General features: G+C 39.9%; 2 protein-coding genes across 2 annotated transcripts in view; both read right to left on the bottom strand.

The window, feature by feature from the left end:
• LOC110068953 (unconventional myosin-If-like) overlaps window positions 1-1,902 on the bottom strand; it is a 37,468-nt gene extending 35,566 nt beyond the window's left edge. The window contains exons 1-2 of the mRNA XM_089281247.1: window positions 1,683-1,902; window positions 368-610 (exon numbers count right to left, since the gene is read on the bottom strand). Of these exons, the coding sequence (XP_089137373.1) occupies window positions 368-610; window positions 1,683-1,790 (351 nt within the window). The 5' untranslated portion in view covers window positions 1,791-1,902. The remainder of the gene's footprint in view (window positions 1-367; window positions 611-1,682) is intronic.
• A 4,851-nt stretch (window positions 1,903-6,753) lies between these two features.
• On the bottom strand, window positions 6,754-11,519 carry LOC110068942 (uncharacterized). Its single transcript, XM_020776361.2, has 2 exons — window positions 11,066-11,519; window positions 6,754-8,074 (listed from the first exon to the last, which is right to left on the bottom strand). Exons 1-2 carry the CDS (start codon window positions 11,159-11,161, stop codon window positions 7,133-7,135), a joined length of 1,038 nt encoding a protein of 345 aa, XP_020632020.2. The 5' UTR covers window positions 11,162-11,519; the 3' UTR covers window positions 6,754-7,132.
• Between the last annotated feature and the right edge of the window lie 658 nt (window positions 11,520-12,177).

Genomic DNA, 12,177 nt, shown 5'->3' with positions numbered 1-12,177 from the left:
TTCAAAATGAGATCACCAATACAGCATTTACGATCGTATGGTAAGGGTAAAGTGGCATATAAGGCCGGAGCTTCTCCCAGTTTCTGTGCCATGAAGCAATTAGGAGTATTTCTACTCCCCCCTCCCCCTCCCCTACCTGGATGGGATGCTAGTCTATCGCAGGGTTACTCCCAGCATTAAATTCGCCGGTACCCATTTATACACCTGGGTGGAGAGAGGCACTGTGAGAGTGTCCTGCCCAAAAACACAACACAATGTCCCCGGCCAGGGCTCAAACCCGGACCGCTCGATCCGGAGACGAGCGCGCTAACCATGAACCCCCGCGCCTCCCGATCGTATGAGCTCAGCGAAATGATTTACCCCGCACCTTAATATTCTTAAAAGCACCACGCCCACTAGGCGGTTCTTCTTGTTGGCTTCTTCGTCTATCCTCCAGAATGCTTGCAGGCATCGGTGCTGTTGTACAGCGGGTTGCACGGTCGTCATGTTCAGGGACATCAACGTCATCTGTATTGTCATCAACACCTCGGTAGAAATCCACGGCATCAGAGCCGTAAATATGAAGCACTTTGAAGGGGTTTACTGCAATTAGCACACGGCCTATGTAGGTCTGCGCAAAAAAAAGCAAGTTTAGAATTGATGGTATCTGTACTTGCAAAGTTTTAGAGGAAAATGAAGTGGTGTAGAAAAGGTGTTGGCTAGTGAAATAAGCTGCTTGAAAAAAGCTTTTTTCCTTCTCTCAACTAGATTGCATTAACCTATGGCGTTCTATTCACGGGTCGTATGCCTCAACTTCTAAGCTACAGGAGTCTCAGGGGATTTCGGTCATGTAGCGAGGTTCTAAACAGTCAGGAATAGTTCTAGGAATGTAAAGTCTATAAACAATGGACACACCCGGTTCGTTTTCGTTTTCGTTAGAGTGAAATATCGCAGTGGAACTGCAAACAATAAAATGCCTTTTTAAGCACTGGAAAAACCAAAAGGACGAACGCTATGAAAATCAAATCTAAATGCAGTTGAACCTCCTTTAATGAGATGATTTAAGTGGCTCATCAGAATGACTGCAAGTAAATTCTAGGAGGTGCATTATTCAAGCAGCTATCTACTGTCACTTGTTTCCTTTCTCAGATTATCTATGGTTTGAAAAGGGTTTTTTTTTTCAACACCAGCTAGGCCGAGCAGGCGCCACCAAGCGAAACAGGTGTCTGCGGTTGATGATTATTGAAATCTTTTTCCTTCAGTGTACAGGTTTGGCTACCCGTCTGTCAGTTGCAATACAATTGTTATGAAAATGTGCTTCAGCTTAAAAAGCAAGCTTATTTTCTTCATCTGGAAAGTTTCGCAAGACGGCTCATTTTCAAACATAATAAGAATATGGCAACTCGGAATGGCGTGTTATAACAATGTAATAAATACAAAATACTTCGTATGTGAGCTGCGAGAACAGGAAAAGCCTGTCTCCAAGCGTTCGTTTAGCTGGAATACGGCCGGAGTGGAAAACAAGAGAGAAATTCTTTCATTTCTTTTCGTGCTACTTCCCAACTAACCGGCAGGCCACAACAACAACAATATAAGCAGTGTTAAAATGCGAAGGTTTTTTTTTTTTCATTTACACTCACCGAAATGGCCTTTTGTACGGTGGTATGGCACGGAAAAGAACAGTAATCGTTTGTATTACTTACATATATCGTTTCATTTTTAAGGCGAACTCGAAGGTTTTCTGCAATGTCCTTTTCTGAAATCGCGGGTAACTCAACCATATCATCGACTCCTCCTCGATTTGACTCCATTTTTGCTCAACTGCTACAAAACAAACAGAAAACGAACATATGATTTGTTCAACATGTTCAAAGGAAAATGTTCAATGTAGCATGTCTTTGAAATTGTTACAAAAACTACGTTGACTCTGATTCCTCTTTGCGTTGAAAAAAAAAACGCGAATCAATACCTTCAGTCAGTTGTTATGAGTTGTTCATTTCGCCTTTTAGGCATTTTTTAGGAGATCTTTTCTAGGGGACACCTTTGCGCTTAGGACAAGTAGTCGAGAAGTAGACTCGCTGTTTACCTTGTTGTGAAGTGCGCGCGGATCCCGCAGTCTTTATTGCGTCATATGAGTAGTAGCTTTTGGAAATCCGCAATTCTAATTGGTTCTCTCATTGTTGTCTGTCGCTGATAAAACATGCTCGCACGCGCTGGCGTGCTCTTGAAAAATAAGGAGTGTCTTCTAAAGCGGATTACTTGAGTGAACTGGTTTTGCCTTATTACGCACTTTTCTATCCAATCAGAAGTAAAATCAAAACCAATCGCCACTTGCTCGCACAAATTCGGCCAAGTGACCATGATATTGCAGCCATAACGGGTCAGTGACTTCATATCGCAGAATATCAGGACAGTATAGACACGGCTTCTGATTGGCTAATTGTGAATCTGGGTACGGTAACGCAAGAGTGTCAGGACAGCAGACAGGGCTTCAGATTGGCTAATTAGAAATCAGAATGAGCGATCATCATCTTTAGTTACAACCTGGCTCAAACAGGGAGCGAGGCTAGCCAAGAGTTTCGAAATTCTCATTTTGTTCTACTCTGAATCTCTCACGCGCACAAGCAACAGCTTTTGCTAGTCCACTGCCATCCACCATTCTGTCATCTTCTGTAGATCCGAGCTGGGGTAAACAAAAAAAGGAAACCCATAAATGTCCTAGTGTGAGAACAAGTTTGAAAATCTTAAACTATTAGCGATGTTTTAACTAGAAATATCTCGTTGTACATGAGTCATGTACGCTACTTGTCAGTTTACACGATTGCCACTTTCGAACTCGGGACCTCCGAAAATTGTTTCCACCTTTGACTTATCAGCGCCTTGAAACAGTATCCAAGAACGGGGATTAGAACAAAACAGTGATGTATCCATAGTGCTATACATTTGGTCAGCTCGTTTTGGAGTTAGCCTTAACACTAAATAAGGGTTTTTTCATCTCCTTTGGTATGGTAACTTGCATTCTCAAGAAAATGACCATAAGCTTTTCTCAAATGCCTGCTGCCATTACTGTATTGATGTGCTGCACTTAACTGACAACTGAAAAAGAGTGGCAGTATTGAGCTATCAAAGTAGAAGTGCTGAAACAATGTTGAAAACTTTGCGAGCCCCATTAATAAACGCTAGAGTTAGCGTCCCATTTAAACATTGGCATCTCGAATTTAGTGAAAACCTGAAGCCTCCGCGAAACGTACGAAGTGTTTCTATTTCTCTTGTCGGAGCTTAAAGTGCACCTAACCCCAAATTTTTTTTCCGCTAAAACGAATCTACTTGTTATTTGAAATACTTCTGCGAAAAAACGTTTGCATTCGGTTAAGTCCTCGATTTTCTGTGCCCCGACGAAATCTCGGAAATAGCTCCAAAACACCGCCATTTTGTTTCGCGACCGAGTTTGAGGAGAATGGGTCCAGGGGCTGTTGTGACGTCTACCCAGGAAGGTTGAATATCTCACTTCCTCTCATTTCCTTCAGGATGGTGCAATACACATTCGAAAAGTGCGCATAAACGCCTTCCAGTAGTGCTATCGGCTGTTGCAGCAATATCCCAGATTTAAAGAGAGATATACTGTACAATTTACTGGCGATGACCGGTCAATGGTACAATAGAGACGTAAACGATGGTTGATTTTGTCGAACCGAAACAACCGAACTAAGTATGTGTGAACCATTGAAGAACTCTCACTGGAATTTGTTCCGCAGACTTTCAAACGCTATTTTCAAAATTTTCTGCTTAAAGCCAACCAGCAATTTGTAGAAATACTACCGACAACCTATATCTTCCAAGACCGCAGTATTTATAACATAGCCGGTAAAGTTGTGTGGTCAATCAAGAAGCGTTACGACCAATATACTGATATCTAAATAGGTCGCAACCGTACGCCGCCAACCAACACTCATTTCTCTTTGGATTTAGATAAAAGTCGAAGATTAATCCTTTAGAATTACATAATAACAAAATTGTTAGGCTCACAGAGTTTTTCGAAGGTTTGGAAATCAGCAATGCGACAAATGTTCTTTGCAATAGTGTCGAAAATATGACCGCGTAACATTTTCTGCGGACCGCTTAGGGAACACATCCTTTTTGCTTATCCGACGAAATTCACTGCAAACTTTGAGAAAAATTTACTTTAGTTATTTGGAGTTACGACTCAAAACGTGTGACAATGTGAAATCGGTAATTGTATGAAATGTTTCCTTCCGCCTTGCTTCCCGCAAGTCCAAACAATTCTAGGATTTTCAATCGATCGAAGCCAGTGTTTTGGAGGTCGTCAAGTCTCGAAACCTGCAACACTTGCGTCGCTCTTATAACATGAATCATTCCAGAAAGTAAAACACAAACTGAACAACCATACCTTGACAAAATACATTCTCGCTAAGGACAACTGTAAACGGGCTAGAAACACGGGTGGGAATCTTGTGTTTAGGTGACGAAACTACAATCCAAAGCAGTCCTTGAGTTTTCTTTCCTGCTTTTCGTTTGCCTGCTCCTCCACTTCATATCTAGCTTTCCATTCCTAATATAAAAGCAGCTCGTCCCCAAAGAAGTCTTCCCCGTGGTCGCTTGAAGTATTGCAAATTGCTCTCAAAGCCCTGAGTAGTGGGTTCACAGTTGTCGAACGTGCTCGATCGAAGTTAAGTTCCAGTGACGAAAAAGAAATGATTCTGAAACAAAGCTTGGACGTTTTAGTCCCAAAATATATTGGAACGATTAGTTTTGATTTATATTTTCTCGAGCACATACAGAGAGCAGACTGAGGCGCCATTATGTTTAGTTCCTGGGTTCCTGGGTAGACGTCATCAGCAAACACCGCCCCAGACTCCCTAAGACGCGGTCGCGCAACACTTCAAGAGCGACTTTGAAAGGGCATAGAAAATCGAGGATTCAACCAAATTCAAAAATGTTTTCGCCCAAATGCTTCGGATAACAAGTGGATTCATTTTAGCGAAAAAAAAATTTGGGGGTTAGGTGCACTTTAATCTGCGATCTCTTGTATGTTATTGTGGGTACAACCAGAAACCCTTATGCCGGGTTTCTAGTATATGTACAAGAAATTCAGTAAATTGTTACTGCAAAGAAAACGCTACATATATCATTCTCTTTTATTTTTCTTTATTGTATTAAAAAATGGCATTTCTTTCATTCCACTTTTAATTGCTTATCTGTTGCCTTTGTTTAGGTGACAAAATTATAGATTAAAGCTGCAAATAATCCCTGCATGTATTCGTCTATTTAGGCTTTGTTCACACTAGCGACATAACGACATAATCGCGCTATATCGGTAAGATGAACATCGACATAAAGGCATAAAGAAAAGATTATCGTTTTTTCCTCATGTCGTTTTGTTTATGCTAGTACGTTGCTATTATGTCATTGTGTCAAGATGTTCACATTGCAAACAAAACTACAGAACGTCCTTCTTATGTCCGGCGTTAAGTTGATGTCGTCACGGTCGTTACGCCGCTTGCCTATTCAACAGAGCTCTACGTACGGGACCGCAAATGATCCCCAAATTGAACCGCAAATGATCCCGGACCGGAAATGATCCCCATGTTGGACCGCAAATGATCCCGATCAAAAAATAAGGAATGCATGGATTTATATCAGAGGAAGGTGAGAACATGTACAAAAATTATGAACTAAAAAATATGTTTTATCATTTTACAAAAAAAAAAAATATTCCACAGGTGCTGTTTTGTTCTTCGAAGGGTACAGATCGTTTTCACTGTCACGCAATAAAAAAATAATAATAAATCGAAAACCAACCAATGGAAAAAGCTAAGAAATTGTGATGAACGCTATAGAAGATAACTAAATAAGATACTTCTCCAAGTTTTAGGCCTGTGCGTTTCCCCAAGCTTCAGATATTCGTCGTAAATGTTTCCCAGAAATTTACAGAGCCCAGTAAGAAAACGCCATGTTGGTGTCCGTGTCTAGTACACCAATATGGCGGCCGGAACATAGTGTAAACATCTGGAACTTACTTTGGCTTTCTAGTCGACTGATTATCAGTACCAAACAAACAAGCATTTACATAAGCACTTTTCCTAATGCTCTAACTTCTAAAAAGGCTCAAAATCATGAGATAAGTGTATATTTTTCAACAAACTCGATCGTAGCCTTGTGTCACGCAACCTCTATAACCCTGAAATTCAAAATGCTCTGGTTCCCAAACGAAGCACGCTAATTGTAAACAGATATAAATATACCGCCTCTTATGCCTGATGAGGATAAAAACACGTCACGTGAAGACGATCTATTGAATTAGACGTCTTAGAAAAACGTATACTTGTAAACATTCTCGAAATCCCGGTGGCGATAGTATCAAACATCTATCAAACAGTTGATTGTCAAAACGTCAAATGCAAGCCTTGGTCTTGCTTGGTCATGAAGCTGAACTTCATAACTATAGCTTGGAATTTTGGCTTCTTAGAATACTCAAATAGTCATTCCCAAAGAATTAAAGCCAAAATACGACCAAGGAAAAATTACAAAATAAATTTGGTTCAAATTTCCAGTGCTACACACTAGGTGTTTTACAGAGTGATGAAGCGTTGTAGGCTTGTGAGTCTACTCAGGTGACAGCGTCTTCTGTAATAGTTGTTTCATGGTTAGATTTTAGTTTAAAACTTTAGACGGGTGGCGTTAATGGCTGATAAAATGTGCGAATTTTACTATAACACCGAAATATCAATGTTTAAGAAAGGAGGATATGTAGCGTATGTTGCACTGATCATAATTTTACTGAGAATTGCAAAGAAATAGCTAGAAATGCAAGCCAAGTTGTGTTTCGATGATTGAGTGGTGATATTCATAACATCGTAGTTAGCAACAAAATTTAATCGAAAGTATGAAAAAAAAAAAAAAAGCAAGTTGTAGGCCATTATAATTATAAGATGGTTTTAATAAAAACATCGCCATTCACGTACGCCAATTACCTATCCACACCATCCCTAAATCCATGCCATTCCTTATTTTTTGACCAGGATCATTTGCGGTCCACTATGGGGATCATTTCCGGTCCGGGATCATTCGCGGTTCTATTTGGGGATCATTTACGGTCCTGGGATCATTTGCGGACCCGTACTACTGCGCCTATCTACCAAATTAGTTTTTTACTAAATTTCCGCCTCAACCAGAATCGCACCCGGAACAAAATGAATAAAACGAGCTGACTCAACGGATGACCAACAAAAAAGAATGCAAGAATAGCTCCAATAATGTCTGCTGGATTTCCACTGTAATCAAGCACAGAATAAATATAAGGCTGCCCTAAAGTGTTAGTGCCGTTACCCGCCCAGTAAACAACACTAAACATCACGTAAACAATAGTGAAAAGCATTGAATAAATTACGTGATATAAACGGACGGGAACAGTTCCAAGCAGAGTCTCTGATAATATAAAAACAGTGTTGAGTATTTGGGTGGTGACTGTTAGGCCGTCAACGTTAAACCCAGCGTAGTCCCAATTTGTGGCAGTAACTAGTAATGCTGTATTTGCCGCAATGTTGTAAATAACCCACAACGCTTGGTGGTAGCCTGACATTGGAAGCTCCTGCATAACTTCCAACGGATTTATCGATACTTTCACCTCCTCGCGACTTCGACCCTTCTCGCGCGTGATATCACGAGCGTCTGTTTTATCGCGTGGGTCCTCGCGCGACTTATTATCGCGAGAGTCCATATCCGATGAACGCGATATTCCGGAGCGTGATGGGTCGCGCGGGTCCTCGCGCGACCTATTGTCTCGCGAGTCCATATCCGATGAACGTGAAATTCCGGAACGAGATCGTCTTAATGGAATCGGTTCAGGGATTCCGATCTCATACTCTCCTTGTTTGCATTCCTCTTTGTAGTACAAGGCTGTTATTACAGTGGCAAAAATGAAGTACACAGTCACAAATAAGAAGCTCCAGTTTGTAAGGTATATAAACCACTTTTCATTTCCGTTTGCTGGGTGGAAACCGCTGTAAATGATCCAAGCACTGCAGTAGACAGCCACTATCAGACGATATACAAGGATCACGGGAACGCTAAACCACTGAAACAAAGAGGAAAAATTCAAGTAATTGTTACCATAACAACACCTTTTACGAGTCTGCGTGTCCTACGTGTGATAAGTTACTTTGTAAATATTCAATTAACATACGACTTAAGGTCATTCCACCCAAATAGAGTCTGCACTGAGATTTTTGTGAAAATTTGCCTATTGATTGTTTATATTATAGGAACTTAAATTTTGAAATAAAAATGAGGGGTGCCCATGTTCGTTGCGCTTAGGAGCAACCGCACCTTGTTTATACCCAATAAATCCTTGTAATAGCGCCATGATTGTAATCACGATAACTTGCCAAATTCACGTTTCCGACGATTGTCTTTTGTTCTACACTGAGAATCGGTCCATATTTATTTTACACAGAGAAATTTATTACTCAATTCAAAACAACAGAAAAAAATGATGGGTCACCATACTCGTTTGCGAGAAAATGACGATTTACCTCTATGGCGAGGACCAGCCGTAAAGAAAAAGCCGCCATTTTTCAATGCGCGCGCGCTAATCACGCGTTAAATTATGCACAGTAGGGATGCGCAATGCAATACTGGGAAATGACCTTAACAAACCAGAAATCCCTAAGCGATAGCGCGATTATGAAATTTTCAAGCGAGTGCTTGGTTTGAAGGTATATTGGAGGTATATTGAAGGTATAATTTATTGCGAAAAATTCCTAAAAGCTGTGAAACATCCAGATCGACTTACTTACTCTATTCTCTTAGGTCTGTAAGAATGTCACCCGCTTTAATAATCTGCAGGGGCAGACCCAGGATTTTTCGTAGGAGGGGGTGCACCGCTAAGGAATGGCGTAACTGACTGGTAAAGTCAAATTTTAAAAGCAAATACGCAGAAGAAGGCCTCATCTCAGCGGGTGGGGAGAGGTGGTGCGTACCCCCTGCACCATCTCCTTAGATCCGTCTCTGATCTGTAGAGCATGGCGTCTACCTTAACGTATTTTGTCCCTGGGCTAAGTGAGCATTATTTTCGTGTACGCTCTCCTGAGAGGGTTCATTTGCAAACGGACAACTATCTTCGTTTTCTCGGATGAAAAATCTCATACTGACTATTCGTTTTTTTTTTTTTTTTGTTTTTTTTTTTCGCGAAAGTCTAGTACCCAGGTGCGCTCGTTTCATAGATATTTCCTTTCATGGACAGGCGCAAACGAGCCGAAAACAGCTCTAGGGCTCGGGTAGTACACAAGTACCCAAGATGCTCTACGAGATCTCACAGTACAAACGAGAGCGCACGTTCTACAGCTAGCAGAAAGTATTGAAAATACTTTTTCGGTTGTTTGGGTTGGTTAAGTTTTTTTTCTTAATTGGAAAACCTGTTTTTGGTTGGTTTGTTTTTCAACAAGACAAAACAAAATTCAAGCCAACCCTAAAAGATTGATCCAAATTTACAACGTCGAATTCAGTCTTATAAATCTCGCAAGTTTCGACGTTCACCTCCATCGTAATAAATATTTATAACGGAAGTTAAAAGGAAATGAAAATTGCAATTTTATTTAAATTTTTGCTTCCTTCATTGTTATTTGCAGCCAAACAAACAGAACTTAATGTTTGTGAATAAAACAACCAAGACTTGGTTCAAACGTGGTTTTCTTTTTGCTTAGTGAAGCGTGACATGTTTTTCTGTTTCAATATTAAAACAATTTTAATTCGGGAGTAATTTAAAAAACAATAGAGCAGTCTTCTGACAACATCTCCATGAGGGATTCGATTTTTCCCTTGCGAAAACTTGTTTGCTTCTCAGAACCAATATTAAGATATATTTCGCGGAAAAATTTCAACGCATACTTTCATACACGGTAATTATGCGATTATAATCGCGTGATGTTTAGTTTTTGAGATGCGGATATCAAATCGCATAAATTAGTAACTCGCTTGATGTAGATTTCCGCAGGGGTCCAGAATTTTTCTTCAATTTAGAAATATTTTAAAAAATTAAATCAATTTTCTCCGTTATCTTATCACTTCAACTTGTTAATTTTTGTTACTGGCTCGTTAGTTACTGTAATAAATTGTTGTGGCGTAAAATACAGGTAGAATTTACGACATGTTTTAATAATTGGCATGAAAATAATATTGCATTGCAAAGTGTAGTGAAGGAAGACCTTTCAAAAAATATCGAGTCTCTTTCAAATGGTTACACTGGGCTACGGAATCCATGAACACGCAAATGTCTTGTAGAAAGTTAGGGTTATTACGGTTTAATATTACCCGTTCAATCTTCCTTAAACAAAATTATCTAATTTCGAAGCGAGACAAACCGCTCTACGGATGTACCCAACATATCTATTTAGTCCGAAGTAGCTTCACAGAATGTCAGAAGGTCGTCTTCGAAACTAACGGCAGGTAGACAGTACAAAACATTGCTTGTGAAATTAACACATGCAGCTACTGACACATGTAATCAACACGCTTCTTCGATGTTATCAAACTCAAAACGATAATTTTGCGATTAAGTGATTAACGCTCGATATTCCACTGTTGCTTAAAGGGTTTTAAGTTCAAGTAAAAACAATAAATATTAAAACTGAGACCGTCTGAAAAAATAACCAAATGAGAACGTGACCGATCCATTTTCCTTTATCATTAACTCTTTACGGTTGAACGTGTGGTCGTGACGTATTGTCAAGTTTTTCGACACTAGGATCTGTCATGTAAAGCCGGTGTGGATGCTAAATAGCCAAAGAAGACAATAAAAAGCAAATTTCTTTCCTTTGACATTGCCGTTTATCGGAAGACGACAAAGAAGCCGACGAAGTAGAAACCAATTAGCCTTAAGATCAGCCATGAAAAGCTAAACGTTATTCTCACATGATCAGAGATTCTTTAAATAGTTTTGTATCTAAAACAATCCTTTCTAAACATAAGACTATCCTAAGGAACAAGAAACAGTACATTACTGTCCATGCAAACAACTAAACAATGGCGAAATTTACTGATACTCGAAATCAATGAACAGCGCACTCACCGGAGACTCGGCGAAGTCACCCGAGTTAGAGTACAATAAACGGAACTGTATGAGGCGGAATTCTTCCCTCACTTCTTGAAGCTCAATCCTCCACATTTCGACTTCAAAATGTTCCAGGTTGAAGATCAGAATGGAAGTTTAATACTGATATCGGCACATGCTCGAATTCAATGGCGTTACTCTGAACATCTCAAACACTTTCATGACATTATGCTGATTAGTTTAACAATATAATGACGATGTCCCTAGGGTGATTTGTGTCTGACCACGTGCTTATACCAGCGGTAGGCCAAAGGGATGGTATTTGACGTCAAGCTTCTCACGCGATGTGTGTGTCATTTGAACGGCGTACTCGCTCTTAATTTACCGAAATTTCTCTGTAAATACCATTGCTGCACTCAAAACTGAAACACTAATCTAAGATATATGGGTTATTTTTTCAACCTTGTCGGTCAAAGATGGCTAGATATTGTTGCTCTGCGTGTTTTAGGGCCAAGACTGTCGAGGTCCGTAAACACGCAAATGGAATATAACACGAGACCAATATCCAGCCGTCTTGGTCAATAAAGGATTTTTCCAATGGCATAAGTAAGAATTTTTTTTTGTAATTTTCGAGTATTCCTTCTTACGAGGGAGGGGAAGATTAAAAAATACAAAAAATAGCAAAATCATAATTGAAGATGCAATGGAGGATTACTTTGTCGACTCATGCATGACACCCTGTAGATATGGATAGAATCCGTCAAGCTTTGTTTTAGTATATTTTTTCGTTTTTTTGGTGCTTGTGATAGACTATGTGGTTAATTAGTGAGTCATATATGTTTGTCACACAAGTCAAATCGTTGTGTTTGGTTTGAGAGGACCCGCAAGGAAAAACAACAGCTGGCAATATTACCACACCATTGCTGGCATTGTTGCAGATACTGGTTGCATATGGAGGAATCAGTTTGGTTTGCTTCACTAGCATTAGCGCTCTCGGTTTCTGCTGGAGCTACAAAAATATCAACTATGTTACTTGCAGGCTATGGCGAGAGAAACTGTCTCTAGAAATTTGAGTGCGATATGAATACTTTTTCTTGTGCCCACGGACTATTTGTAACATGTTTTATACT

This window comes from Orbicella faveolata, unplaced genomic scaffold (genome assembly GCF_042242905.1).
Source record: "Orbicella faveolata isolate gen_17 unplaced genomic scaffold, um_ofav_v1 contig_48, whole genome shotgun sequence".
NCBI lineage: Eukaryota > Metazoa > Cnidaria > Anthozoa > Scleractinia > Merulinidae > Orbicella > Orbicella faveolata.
This window is presented reverse-complemented; position numbering and strand designations above follow the sequence as displayed.